At 37.0% G+C, this 14,904-nt stretch overlaps 1 protein-coding gene across 1 annotated transcript in view; it reads right to left on the minus strand.

The window, feature by feature from the left end:
* The window catches only part of RELN (reelin), a 521,559-nt gene that overhangs the window by 275,786 nt on the left and 230,869 nt on the right, over positions 1-14,904 (minus strand). Inside the window, exon 5 of the mRNA XM_024250358.2 lies at positions 2,708-2,740. Within this exon, the coding sequence (XP_024106126.2) occupies positions 2,708-2,740 (33 nt within the window). The remainder of the gene's footprint in view (positions 1-2,707; positions 2,741-14,904) is intronic.

Here is a 14,904-nt window from a genome sequence, read left to right on the forward strand (position 1 = left end):
TTTATTAGCAGCGTGAGAATGAACTAATATATCCATATTTCAACGTATACTCATCCACGGCTTCCAAGAGAATGCCCAGACAGCATCAGTGTCTAATTCACTTTAAAGCATGGAATTGGATAGAACATTCTGGCTATTTATTGTCAGTTAAAATTGCTGTAATCTACTGATCCATTTTTTCTTCTCTTTCCCACTATCCTTCTTGCCCTGGCTTGCTTTCTCTCCTTCCCTATATTCACTCATCTTTTATTGAATGTTTTTAAATTTGTTAACTTTTTTTCTCTTTCAGAACTGCATAAAAGAATTTATCTATATGAATAAGTAAAATTCCTAAATAAAATCAATTTAGAAGTCAGGAGGAATGCCAGGGAGCCATACATGGTTTTAAATATATTATCACTACACATTTGAGATATATTGAATACCTATTTTTAAGTTCTAGAAGAACTTTGGGCATGTCAAGCGCAATATTTTCACGAACTGTAGAGTTCATATTTCCACTGAATAGATGATGAATAAGTAAAATCACTTTCATGGCTGGCTACAATGTAAGTGTGCTCATTTCAAAGGTTGTGTGAAAAATGATAATTATTTCTATTCATGTTGTAAAAATTAATTTAGTACTTTAACAATGCTCTCATCTGATTCATGGTTTGCTTAGGAAGTTTGTTCCAGCTACTCTAACTTCTTTGGGTCTTGACAATTTTGTGTGAACTAGCTAACAGACTGTCTTTTGGAAAAATTAAAATAATATCTGATTAACAAAAAACTCTCATAACTTTTTCTTTTAAAGGTGATATTTGTAGGTTTTTTAGGCTCACTCAAATATAATTCTCTGAAATTACTGAGTAATTAAAATCACTTCCCAATATCAGGAAGCATACTTTCACATTCTCTTTGGTGACATCCCCAACCATGGCAGTCCTTGCCTCCTTTATACCAGGTATGCCAGCAGGCAAGCACATAATGAAGTCATGGAAACCAGTGAATCAGCATGTACTGAGAGGACTGGATGCTCAGACTCGAAGCCTTAGGCATGAGAACAGGGAGAATATGGATATACACTGGAGAGAACGCTGTGATGTATTCTGTGCATGGGAGTGATTTAATGATTCCTCTGAGTGATGAGATGCAGTGCCTCAAATGCCTACAGGGTACAGCTCTCTCAGATACCCAATCTGGCCGAGACTCAGCTGGGCCACTGTGGGTCACCAGCCTGTCTTGGCTGCCAGAAGGCATGCTTCTAAGCGCTTGCATTTGTCTGCCAAATAAGAGGAGCCCCAAGCTGTAGCATTACATAAAAGTAGAGCTTCTCAAGGCAGATTTTCCAAAGAGGAAAAAAAAATTAATTGGGTTTATAGGTTGAAAGGAAAAGCCCAAGAGACAAATAACTGACCTATCTAGAAAGTCCCATAGTGAAAGACATTTGAAAAGGCTGCAACCAGCTAGGATGATTTCTTTTCATTCTTATTAAATACTATAGTGTAGGAAATTGCTTTTAAAATAAGTCTTCACTGACACAAATGAGAAAATTAATGCTTAAAGATCACTTGTTTTCTAGAGACTTTTCTATTTACAAAGGCAATGGGTAAGCCTCATTGGATACCTGTTTGTGTATTGATTTACTTCCAGACACTACTATATTATTTACCATATGCTTTATGAAAACGAAATCATTTAATCCTTATACCAACCCTATGAGGTAGGTACTATTATTAATTCTACTTTGCAGATGAGAAAACTGAGGCACCGAGAGGTTAAGTAACTTGCTCAATATTGTGTGGCTAGCAAGTGGTAAAAGTGAGATAAACCCAAGCAGTTTCCCAGAATCTGTGATCCTAACCACTATACACCCTGCCTCAAGAACTGTGGGCCACTAAGAGCATGACATTATGAAAAATCCATGGTGCCATTTTAAGAAGCAGGTATTTATTTAAACAGTCTCATTTCAATTTTTTTTTAAAGAAACAGGATCTTGCTCTGCTGCCCAGGTTGGAGGACAGTGTCACAATCATAGCTCGCTGCAGCCTTGAAATGCTGGTTTAAATGATCCTCCCATCTCAGCCCCCAAAGTAACTAGGACCCAGGTGCACGCCACCACACTGACTAATTTTTTTTTGGTAGAGATGGGGGTCTTGCTCTGCTGCCCAGGCTGGTCTTAAACACCTGGTCTCAAGTGATCCTCCCACCTCTGCCTCCCAAAGTGTTGGGGTTACAGGCATGAGCCACCGTGCCCGGCTTCAGTCCAATTTTTAAAGAAATGACAAAATAATTTCTTTTTCTTAACAATTCAGTACTAATTTGAGCATAAATCTCAAATCTTACATGACTTCAATTCTTCCACATTGATGGCTTCTTGCCCACTAGCTCTATGTTCTAATATTTATGATGGCCATCTAGCATTATGAGGGACTCTGGGGAAAATTCAGCATTAGAATTCAAAAGCTTACACTCAATAGGATCTCAGGGCTGAGGGTACTAACAGGTGCGAAAGTTCCTGCATGAGCCCCCAGCTGGGCAGCATGAATGTTTCCTCAAGGAGGTTCTGTGTTCAAGTATAATCCGTACCCAAGTCCAATTTCAGTGACTGATCAATGATCAGAGAGGACAGCTTCCTTGCCTCTGTGACATCTGCTTACATAGCCAGAAAAGCCAAACAAGTAGATCAAGTACTAAGGTTAATGACATCAGAGTCTTAAACACTTACCTAGATGTGGGTGCACAGTGGCATCTGTTGGAGCTGAATCAAGAGAGGAAAGAAGAAAGACAACTGATCAGGAATGAAAGCAAAATCCAGTAATAAAGAGTCACAGCACAGTTACAAAATTTAAGTCACATTTAGCAAATCAAATGGCTACAGACTTTTTAGTCTTTTTAGGAGTTTCTGGAAGTCTTGAAAAAATAGAAGACAATAAATTTAATGATCTTGTATTTTGTGCCAACACTTACTGGTTAAATCAGAGAAGAGTTTTGCAAAGATTCATTGAATTGTTAACTCTAATTAAAGATTTTCTTGAAACAAAAGGAATACTTGCCAATTATCCAATAATGAATAACAAAAACCTGGCACAATGATATACATTCTCTCACCAGTATCACAGTGCATATGAACAAGCCAAATCTGAAGCTTCAAGGAAAACAAGGGTTTATTTGCAAACTAGCTAGAAAAGTAGGAAAGTTTATGTTGAAATTGAAACTTTGAAAATACAAATTAATAATAGTTTTACACATGAATTTCCTAACGTGAATTCTGTCTCCAGAAGATTTTAACTGTAATTTCCAGTATCTTCTAAATTGTCTGCAAAAACCTACAAGAAAAATTTGAAGAATGTCTTGCTGATGTTAATTATTTTAGACTTGCTTTTCAATGTATGCAATATTTCTGTGAATTCCATGTTAATAATACTATGCTAACACAAGAATAATACTTGGACATAGTTTTGAAACTGATATGTTTTTGCATTAAAGGTAAATCAGCTCTTCTAATGAAAATGAAAACATTTTGTCAAGGTGGATCTGGACATTAAAGGAAAATGATTTTTTGATACTCAATTCAGTTACTGGAAGATCTTTAAGCAGGTAAGAAACACTTGGGCATGTGGATCTACTTTTCAATTGACAATTTTATGAACTCAATACAGGCCAAATATTTCTTAAGATGTGCTATAAGTGTAAAGCACATACTAGATTTTGGAGATTTAGTACAAAAAATGTAAAATACCTCATCAATAGTTTTAAATTGACTGCATTATATCAAAATGTTTAATATTTTACATATTCTGTATTAATAAAATACATTATTAAATTAATTTCATCTATTTCTTTGCATTTTTTAGATGTGACTACTAGAATATTTAAAATTGCACATGGGGCTTACATTATACTTCTATTAGACAGTGCTGAACTACAGCTAGGAGGGACATTTGCACTGTATATCAATTAGGAAATCATTATCAAGCAGGAGGTGGTGGAGTTACAAAAGGAAGACCGAGTCACTCAGAGAGAACGTAAGGTATAAAGTGAGGCTGAGAGAAGTAGCTCATGCCTGTAATCCCAGCACTTTGGGAGACTGAGGCAAGAGGATTACTTGAGGCCAAGAGTTTGAGACCAGCCTGGGCAATACAGTAGGAGACCTCGTCTCTAAAAACAACATTAAAAATTAGCTGGGCATCGTGGTGCACACCTGTAGTCCTAGCTACTCATGAGGCTGAGGCAGGAGGATCACCTGAGGCCAGGAGTTTGAGGATGCAGTGAGCTAGGAATGCAACATCACACTCCAGCCTGCGCAAGAGAGTCAGACCCTGTCTCTAAATAAATAATAAAAAGAAAGAAGTGAAATGCACAGTCAAATGTATATTTAACGGACAGGTGGAAGAAGACAAGCTAGCAAAGGTGACTGAGTTAAAGTATATTCCATTAAGGAAATAAGAAAAAGAAAGAGTTTTAAGAGCGAAGAGAGTTGAAGGAGAGGCCAAGATGATCCTAATAAAGCTGATATCTATGAAGAACACCCTGCTATTAAGGCACTGTGCTAAGAAGTGTCTACAGATGAACTCAGAGATTTTGGCCTCAGAGTCTAGACTCAACTACTGTACAGACTGCTCTTTCCAGAAAGTTAGCTGCAAAGGTGAAAAATTAGATCTTATATGGACATGAGGACCAAAGGGATTTTTTTGTTTGTTTTGTTTCTTAAGATATTATGATAGTGGCCGGGCCCGGTGGCTCATGCCTGTAATCCCGGCACTTTGGGAGGCCGAGGTGGGCGGATCACGAGGTCAGGAGATCGAGACCATCCTGGCTAACACGGTGAAATCCCGTCTCTACTAAAAATACAAAAAATTAGCCGGGCGTGGTGGCGGGCGCCTGTAGTCCCAGCTGCTCGGGAGGCTGAGGAAGGAGAATGGCATGAACCCAGGAGGCGGAGCTTGCAGTGAGCTAAGATCACGCCACTGCACTCCAGCCTGGTAGACATGGTGAGACTCTGTCTCAAAAAAATAAAAAAAAAAAAAAAAATTAAATTAAATTAAATTAAATAAAAAATTAGCCAGGTATGGTGGCGGGTGCCTGTAGTCACCAGCTACTCGGGAGGCTGAGGCAGGAGAATGGTGTGAACTTGGGAAGCGGAGCTTGCAGTGAGCTGATCGCACAACTGCACTCCAGCCTGGGGGATGGAGCAAGACTCCATCTCAAGAAAAAAAAAAAAAAAAAAAAAGAAGATATTGTGATAGTTTACCATGCCTAATGTTAGCTATATTGCAAAAGGGATTCTCTGTATTCATGTTATAAAGTGTTAAAAAGAAAAGAAAAAACCTGTCTACACAATATGGAACTTTTGAAATTATTTCACAGGTTGTGAAATAAACTGGTTAAATTAAATGTAGGAAAAGTTATAACAATTATTAATTAGAAATATTTACTATGCAATACAATAGTTAGATATGTATAACAAAATATCCACAGAAATATTGTTGCCTACTTTACATTAAATGACTTTGGTGACTAAGGCCTCAACTCAATAAAGGGAATAAGTTATAAAATGCTTTACTTTAAATTGTTTATGGAAATGGATATCTACCTTTGCTAAATTATCTGGACACATGGAAGCTTTCACTGAAACACCTACATCACAATCATCAGGAGAGGGCCATTTTAGAAAGACCCACTGAGTCAGGATCTCTGAGGGTGGAGGCCCGGAAGTTGTATTTTTTAAAACCTCCTTGACTGATTCCAATAGAAAGCCTGATTTAAAATTCACTGGTTTAAACTATACAATCCACTGCTTATTTTTACAGCATGCTGAACTGTTCTCTGTGTTAAGTACTCATCTTTGCTCTGAAGAAGAAATAGCCTCCTCGAAAGCAGAAAATATGTCCACCCAAGACATAAGCCAAAGCTGGTAATAGTGTCTCAATAAATAATAAATTGATTTGAAAGCTACTTCTTAGTTGTAATATATTTTATGATATTTCAGAAAATAATTGAAGATCCAAACCTTTAAAAAATGCCAGAATAGACACATAACATTGTCCAAAAGTCCTTCATTATAAGTGGTCTGGGGAGCTTCCACACCAAGTCAGTATTTACCTGCATTTAATTTAACTCAACAAATTTACATCGTATTTTAAATCACTAGTTAGGAAGTTTTGTTTTAATATATTTTAATAAAAATGTCCACTATCTGAGATAACTAAACATTATTTCCTCAAAAAGATAAACATTTAGTATGCAAAACTTAATGAAAGGAAAAGTACAAATTTTCTTGAAAAAGATTCACGCGTATGTGGCATAAAAATGGGCCAAAGCCTAGTAAAGTACTGGGCCTAGAAGCTTATTTTAATCATTTCTCAATAAGTGACCATATCAATCTAGTTTTATGTAGTCTAAACAAATTTTCTAAGCCTGTAGGAAGTTCACCATCTTTTCAACATTTACTGAGGTAAATGCACCACGGAAAAATTAAAGTAGCCTGAGGAAGAATGATATAGTTCAACATTATTTAGTATACTCCCATTTGGATACTACCTGCCTTGCCTCATACTAGTGACTATGAGTGAATTATTAAGTTCTTATATTATATGAACTGGGCATAAAGGCCTTTACTCGTTCTTTTATTAAGTGTAAAATGCATGCTTGCTAGACAGGTCCTCATTTGTCAACTGTCCAAGTGCTTACCCAATGGCATATCTCCAAGTCTACCTTTCCTGTTCCTCTGCCATTGAACTAGCTCTAGATTGAATCACTGAATTTTTCTAGATTGCTCGTATGTTTTTATCTCAACATTTTATTGGTCTGTTACTAATTTTCTGTCTCTCCCAGGATCCTAGAATGCCCCACCCCACCTTGCATCTTGCCCAGTTTCTCAACTCCTTTGAATTTAAAATTGCATGATTAAAACCTAGCAATGACATAAAATTGTCAAATGGCTTCAACTAGGGAGTTTTTGTTTCTGAGAATGAGAAAAAACAGAAATGTTCTTAAAGAAGTGGGTTTTGGTTTTGGAGAAAGAATGGGATGGAATACACCTTTAACAGAAGTGTAAAAGATATCGCAGTTTCTTCCAGGTATTTCTGTGGTAGTGATAAGATCAGGTCAGATGACCAAAGGTGTGCACACAGGGAAATGCACTAGGGATGGGAACCCTGCTACTTGTCAGAGGATACTGAATTGAAGAGAGAGAAGATAGGCTGGAGTTGTTCTGTACCCAGAGAGATCACTGTGGGGAAGCTTCATAATATGGTCCTAATTTAGTTTCAATGGTGAGACCCATGAAACTGTACATAGAGGCTGGAAGTAACTTATGGAAAGATAAATGATTTAATAAGGAATCAAGTGTTTGTATAAATCAAACTGAATTTCTACATTTTTTCAGAAGTGAATATTTTTTCTATAAGGTAGGATGTTCAACTAGGAATGAATGTTCAGCTAGGATGAATCTAGGAATATCCAATTCTGTTAAGAGTTCCCTGTTAGAAATTGCATGTGAATGTATTTGTGTTTCAATGAACTTTAAATCTCATTCAGAATAAGCATACATCTCTGTAATCTTTATCCAGAAATACAACGCCATTGAAATTCACAAACATTACAGAAACTATATCCTTTGTAAAGCTTGATCAAGTTCAAATAACTGGACTGAATTGGAAATTGACCTTAGGTATATCATGATAACTTAAAGAGTATGCCAAATGTCCTCAGACTGAATTAACTTAATTAAGACCACAGATAAAATATAAAATGTTACACAGGTAAGTTAAAATAAAGGTTCTACTTTGCCTAAAAAACAAGTAAAAGCAAGCCAACAGAATGGAGGAATTAAGATACAATCTCTCTAAAATCACCAGGGTTTTTAAAAGCTTTTTTCCAGCTAGGGAATCAGAATGAAAGCCTAGCCTACTTTGACTTGTTTTTAGTTGAAAAAGCCAAACTTCTTTAAAACTATCAATACAAATTGGTAGCAATTTTTACTAGGAAAGTATTGATAAATGAGAATCTACTTAATTTCATAAGTCAAATCCCTCTTGAGAGCAGAGCAGTTAAATGAGAAAAAAATGAAATTTTAAAGTTTTCAGCATAATACAATCTTTTCATACTAGATAAGTAAATAAATGTTATGAGTGTCGAAACCACTCATAAATGTGTACTTATGACTTCTTTTCCAGATTCTTTTTGATGTTTGTGATAGTGTCACTTAAAAGTTATTTGTCCTCCAAATTCTCTCTCCAGTGGGGCCTATTCAGATGACGTTTTGGCAAAATACAAAGATTTAGATCAGCAATGAAATGCTTCAGCAACATTCTAAGTCTTTCCTTAGCCGGGCATTTTCCTAGATGTTTGAGTATTATTAAGTGACTTGAAGATTACATATGTATTTTACTAAGATTTCACAGACTACGCAAAGAGGACAGAAATAGATTTTTAAAATTAATAAGCGCAAACATGTTAAGAATAAAAATAAACAATCATTGTTTTTAGAAGGTACTTTCAAGTTTGAAAAAAACAGATTGCTTATAGAACTTCTTTTTTTTTTGATTCAGTTATTTTCTTAGGCTATATTTCTAGAATTAAAACTGTTAAGTCGATTATTACATACAGTTTTAAAATCTTGATGCATACTACCAAGTTGCCTTCCAGAAATTTAGTACCAATTTGTATCCTTAGCAGTAGACTATTGATAGTATGTATTTTCTTTTTTTTTTGTCTTCTTCTTCTTCTTCTTCTTCTTCTTCTTCTTCTTATACTTTAGGCTCTATGGTACATGTGCGCAATGTGCAGGTAAGTTACATATGTATACATGTGCCATGCTGGTGCGCTGCACCCACCAACTCGTCATCTAGCATTAGGTATATCTCCCAATGCTATCCCTCCCCCCTCCCCCCACCCCACAACAGTCCCCGAAGTGTGATGTTCCCCTTCCTGTGACCATGTGTTCTCATTGTTCAATTCCCACCTATGAGTGAGAATATGCGGTGTTTGGTTTTTTGTCCTTGCGATAGTTTACTGAGAATGATGTTTTAAAAATTCAACTGTAGTATTCTTGAAATGATTTACTAATCACCATAAGCTAGCAAAAGAAAGAGACTGGAACTGCCTTGAATGAACACAAGAACTCTGTACTAATGCAGATTTGATAAAGATAATTATTCAAAAAATAGTGAGGGTGAATGATTATTACGTGGAACAGTCATGAAAAGACCCAGTTCATAAGTTCTTAAGATAAGCAATTCATATCACAAGGCTTGATTGAGCCTAACATGAAAGCAAGTAAATTCAGTATCAAAAGTTTCAAAGGAATAACATGCTTCTTGGTCTCTTTAAACAAGATTACTATTTATTTGCTTAAAATGAAAGCAGAAAAAGTACATACTGATACTTTTTTGAATAAATTATGGAAAGCTCTTAGCTCGTATATGTTAACATGTTTGTGTGTTGGTGATAGTTCTAGTCAGAAGAGATGCAGGTTTTTTCCCAAGGAATGTCTTTGGGAAAGGTGAAAAATTATTTTTAAAAACTCACTATTTTCACTCAGTGTGAATTAATCTGGCCTTCATCACGATATGAGAAGAACCACTTTTTACTCACTTTTTAAACTTTAAAGTGCAACTAATGTATTGCTTGTCATTAGACAGACTTACTTTGTGAACATTACCTTTAATTTACTAAATATATTTTTGTCTCCAAAATTATCTCCAATTATTTACAGCATCTCACAGATTATAATGAGTGGTTTATCCTTATGACAGTTTCTCTTGCATTAGCACCAGCTGAGCTTTGCAGACAGAAATGAAAGTTAGAACATTTCTGCAAACTAAAACAGGCAGCAAATATCTCCACATTAGCTTCTGTGACTACATTTGGTTATTGGTTCTCACAGTCATACTTTTCTTAATAACATTTTAATAGCTTAAACTACTGGGCCTTTCAAAATAAATATTATAAACATGGATCCTTAGATGGTACCTCAACATTAAATTGAAGCCTAAATTCCTCCCCTCATCAATTCAATTTGTCCAGGAGACAAATCACATGCTAAAAGTTAAAAAAAAAAAAAAAAAGCTTCATTTCTTAAGAAGCATTTCTGTGCATACGCTCTTTCAAAAGTTGAGCCTTCCAGAATCTCATAGATCACAGCAGCCTGAAGTAGGCATATTAGAAAGAATGAGGTCGTGTTTAATTCCCCCAAAGGTTATTTTCTTGACATATGTGTTTTTTTCTTTCAACTGACTTATTTTGGATGGAAATTTTAAAGTAATCATCTGACTCCAAAATATAGCAGTACTAATAAATTTCAGCCAACTTGTTGAACAAATTACTCAGCGCAAAGAATGGAGACTTAAATATGTGGAGCAGAAAAAGGAAAAGATGCCTGAAAATGAATTGAGGAGGTGGTAAATGAGCTTTGAGCTAATATTATTGATTACTTTAAAAAAAAAAAAAAAGCCTTTGAGTCAGACAAGCATTATATGTAGATGGCAAGCAATTCTTACAAATACAGGTATTATGTTACAGGGACTATATCTCCTGAATCATTTTGGAATTCAAAGGCCCTAGGTAGTTTTGCCTCAGGTATCTCTTCACCTAATTTGAAATTCAAATGTATTAAACTTCCAAAGCTAAATATGACAAATTAGACATGGGCTCTGAAGTTAGCATTTAATGAGCTATGAACCTAGACTTTCATCTCCCCAGGAATAATTTCTTTATTACTTTTTGTATTTTATTGCAATAAAGCACCATTTGACCTTCAAGTATGATAATTAAGCTTCCAAAAAGTTATACATTTAGAGTGAAAACAGTTCTGTGTTCAAGAACATACTTATGATCAGCATAAAAGATTTCTTAATATTTAAAGACAGCTAAATTATACACAGAACCAGCAATATTAGGAATTACTTTTCTCTTCCCTCTCTGATTTTCCACCTCAACTTGATTTGTGTCTCAAAACAATTTATCATCTTTCATATTCTAAAATAAATGAAATAGGAACAAAATGAAAATATATCTTTATAACCTGCAACTAGGAGATAGAGAACTCTTTCAGGTAAGATTTATTGCAATAGGAGCTATAAATAATGGGGCCTTAAACATTAAAAATTATGGCTCATTGTCTTACCATGCTCATGTCCCCACCTTTTCTGGGGAGATACCCACACATTTTTCAAAAATTTGCTTACGATATAAATACAAGTTTTAAGTGAAAAATCAGAATGCAAAACAATATCATGTGAATTGTTGGTACATTTTTATTTTTATATTTATTTATATTTTGAGACAGTGTCTCACTCTGTTGGCCAGGTTAGAGTGCAGTGGTGCATCTTGGCTCACTGCAATCTCGACCTCCTGGGCTTAAATGATCCTCCTGCCTCAGCCTCCCAAGAAGCTGGGACTACAGGCATGCAGCACCAAGACCAGTAAATTTTTTTTTTTTTTTTGGGGGGGTAGAGATAAGATCTTACCACATTGCCCAGGCTGGTCTTGAACTCCTGGGCTCAAGCAATCCACCCGCCTCAGCCTCCCAAAGTGCTGGGATTACACGTGAGCCACCATGCCTGGCCAAATTTTAATTTTTAAAAAATTCTTGCTGTGTAGCAACTTTTTTTAAAAAAAATCCTAGCCCTTTGAGAACTTGAAGAGATGAAGTTCATAGATGGAGCAGATGTGAGAAATTGCAGGTATAAATTGACCCAAAACCTGAGAATGTATGGCTTTTAAGTAACATTTAGAGGTTGGAAGGAAAATCACTAGGCTCAAAAAAGGAAGGAGAAGGAGGAGGAGGAAGAAGTGGAGGAGAACGAAGAAACCTTGCTGCTAACATCAACAGAAATTGCTAGAGATTTTCCAATGTCTATTCTTCTTTTCTTTATTTCTTTATTTCTCAGCGCCCCCCTATAGCTTCCTGTGACAAAGGAATTAAGTTCTGCCCATATGAGGTGAGCAGAAGTGACTAGGGTCACTTTCAGGGCTGGGTGATGTCCTAAAGGAATGGGCATGCTTCCTTGGGCCTTTCCCCTCCCTGCTGTAGGAGGTGGTGAGTGCTGGAGCAGCCAGCTTGGCTCCTAGATTTGGAAGCTACTTGCTGTGCACAGTAGAACGACCCTGCCAGCCCTAGACCATCTATCCTCAAACTGGTTTATGACTAAGAAATAAACTTCTAGTCATTTAACCCACCCACATGTTGAAGTACTTTGCTTAGTACCTCAAGTACATAGAAGCTTAATTGATACTCTAACTACAATCGTTAATTTCCCATGGGTGAGGAAAGGGTCCCTTTTGGGGAAAAGTTTCTTCTCTTTATCTCAGTCATAATCTTAAAGGCCACAGTAGCAATTAGAGCTGATCAAACTGCAAATTCCTGTGAGTAGAGAGACTCTATCTTGAATATCTCTGCATTCCCAATGCTGAGCACAATGTCTCACACATGGCAGTTCCAAAAATGCTAGTTGAATGGATTCTGATAACATCAGCAAGCCAATATTACTAAAACCATTGTTGTTAGAAAATTCTAATCATCTCCTCTGTTCCTTTTCTTCCTTATTGCTTGTACATATGTCGTCTTCTTCCTTCACTTTTCTTCATATTTCTTTTCACTTTCCTTTACATACCTAAGGATGAATTGTACAATCTGTCTTGCTCTAAGATAGATTTAAGGCAGCTTACAAAAAAAAGGCAGATAGCTGAACAAGATAATAAAGGGGGGAATCAAAGATGACAAACAAGGGTAGAAAAATAATACATGCCGTGTTGAGATATGCATGCAAGATGCATGCCCCCAGGACTCCAGTTTGGTTCTCAAGCCATAAAGTTACAGAAATAGAAGAGTTCATAACTTTAAAAGAACACATATTGTTCAGGAGAAGGACAGTTATTGCAGGTACACAGACTGTATAGAAGTTTCTTCTGTAGTTTCTCATAGAGGACAGTGAGCAATAAAGCGAACATCATCTCAAATACCATCTAACCAACTCTGAGTTTTGTTAGGCTACTCCCAGTAAAGTTCATCAATGAAAAGAGTGCACAATGCCTAAATACAGATGTAAAAGCACTTCTGGGGACATGGGAGGTACAGACTGGCTGGCAATTAAAGAAATAAGAGTAATTCGGCATTTTTGGAAAAGTGTCCTTGCTTTATATGGTTCATTCATTTCCTTAACTAATATTTGAGTGCCTGCTAAGTCTCAGGTACTGTGCCAAGTTCTGGGAATATAAAAATGATCCAGTCTCTTCTGGATCAAGGGATCCAAAGTGTAGTATAAAATACATTTAGAAGTCAATGCATTACATACAATATGGTGAACTAAATTCAGTTAGCAAATATAAGGTGGGAGAGTGATAAAAATAAAGATGATATAGGAGGAGACACTTGAACTGGATCTTTAAGGATGAGCGCAACTTCATCAGTTAGACAGCAGAGGAGGTATGGAGGAAAGCACATCAGGGAAAGGAGTTGGCATATATGAGCTACAGTGATAGGGTCAGGACGGCATCTCTGATGAAGGATGTACTTATTCTAGCTGAAATAAAGAGTCTCGTGTCAGGTGAGGGTGATGGGTGTGGAAAGATCTAAATGTGGAGATGAGGTTGGAGAGAGAGAGAGGTGGGACAGATCAGGGAAGTCCCGAAAGCCAGGCTGAACTGGGGGGAAATAGAGGGCAGTTATAGGGTTTGATGCCAGGAGCATTTTGATCAATGCGTGAAAGGCCTGAATAAAAAAAAAATGGCAGTAGGTACGGAAAGAAAAGGGTTGGTTTAAGAGATATTGTGTAAATTGGCCTTAGACACACTGGATATAGACATGGATGACAAAAAGGAATAAGCAAATAAATGTGTTACCTAGGTCTCTGTTTAGTGACTGGGGTGATGATGAAGATGCTAACCAGAACTGCAATAGAGGGGTACAGATTTGGGAGGAACTAAAGTTCAGTTTAGAATATATTGAGTTCAAGGTGCCTAAATGACACCCAAATGTAGTGTCCAGTAAGAGTAGTGAGAGCAAACATCTACAGAGTATGTGCTAGCCACTATGCTATGCACTTCATCATGACATTTAATTCTCACAAGCTTATGATGTTCCTTCTGGGCACAAAATATTGTACCAGGTTCTTGGGAATGGTATGCAGTGGCCAAAAAGGTTGATACTATCCCTTTCTCTATTTTACAGATGAGAGAATTGAGACTCAAAAATTACATGGCTAGAAAGTGCCAGAGCAGAAATTCTAACTCAGGAGTATAGGTAACTGCAAACTTCATGTTCACAATCACTTTACCTTCTTGACTCTTTGTATAAGCACCAAGGAAGTGGAGAGCTAGGGAGATGAAAATTATAGGTGTGAGTGAGTTCAACAGGGACAATATAAAAGCACAAAAAGAAGGCCGGGCATGGTGGCTCATGCCTGTAATCCCAGCACTTTGGGAGGCTGAAGCGAGCAGATCACGAGGTCAAGAGATTGAGACCATCCTGGCCAACATGGTGAAACCCTGTCTCTACTAAAAATACAAAAATTAGCTGGGCATGGTGGTGTGCGCCTGTAGTCCCAACTACTTGGGAGGCTGAGGTAGGAGAATTGCTTGAACCCAGGAGGCGGAGTTTGCAGTAAGCCGAGATCGCACCACTGCACTCCAGCCTGGCGACAAGAGTGAGACTCCTCTCAAAAATAAATAAATAAATAAATAAATAAATAGTGCAAAAAGAAGCCCAACCCCAGAATGCGTGATGTGGGAAGGAGAAGGAGAACAACTCATTATGGAAACTGAGAAAGAAAAGAGAAGTCAGGTAGGGTGAGGATCCGAGTCCTCTGGATTAGTTGGCACCCTAGTGGGTTATTGGTGACCTTGAGGATGATGGTTTCCAGGGAGCGCTGGCGGTAGAGGCCAGATGGCAGGGTTAGGACGAAAGCCTGGCGACACACA

This window comes from Pongo abelii, chromosome 6 (genome assembly GCF_028885655.2).
Source record: "Pongo abelii isolate AG06213 chromosome 6, NHGRI_mPonAbe1-v2.0_pri, whole genome shotgun sequence".
In the NCBI taxonomy this organism is placed as follows: Eukaryota; Metazoa; Chordata; class Mammalia; order Primates; family Hominidae; genus Pongo; species Pongo abelii.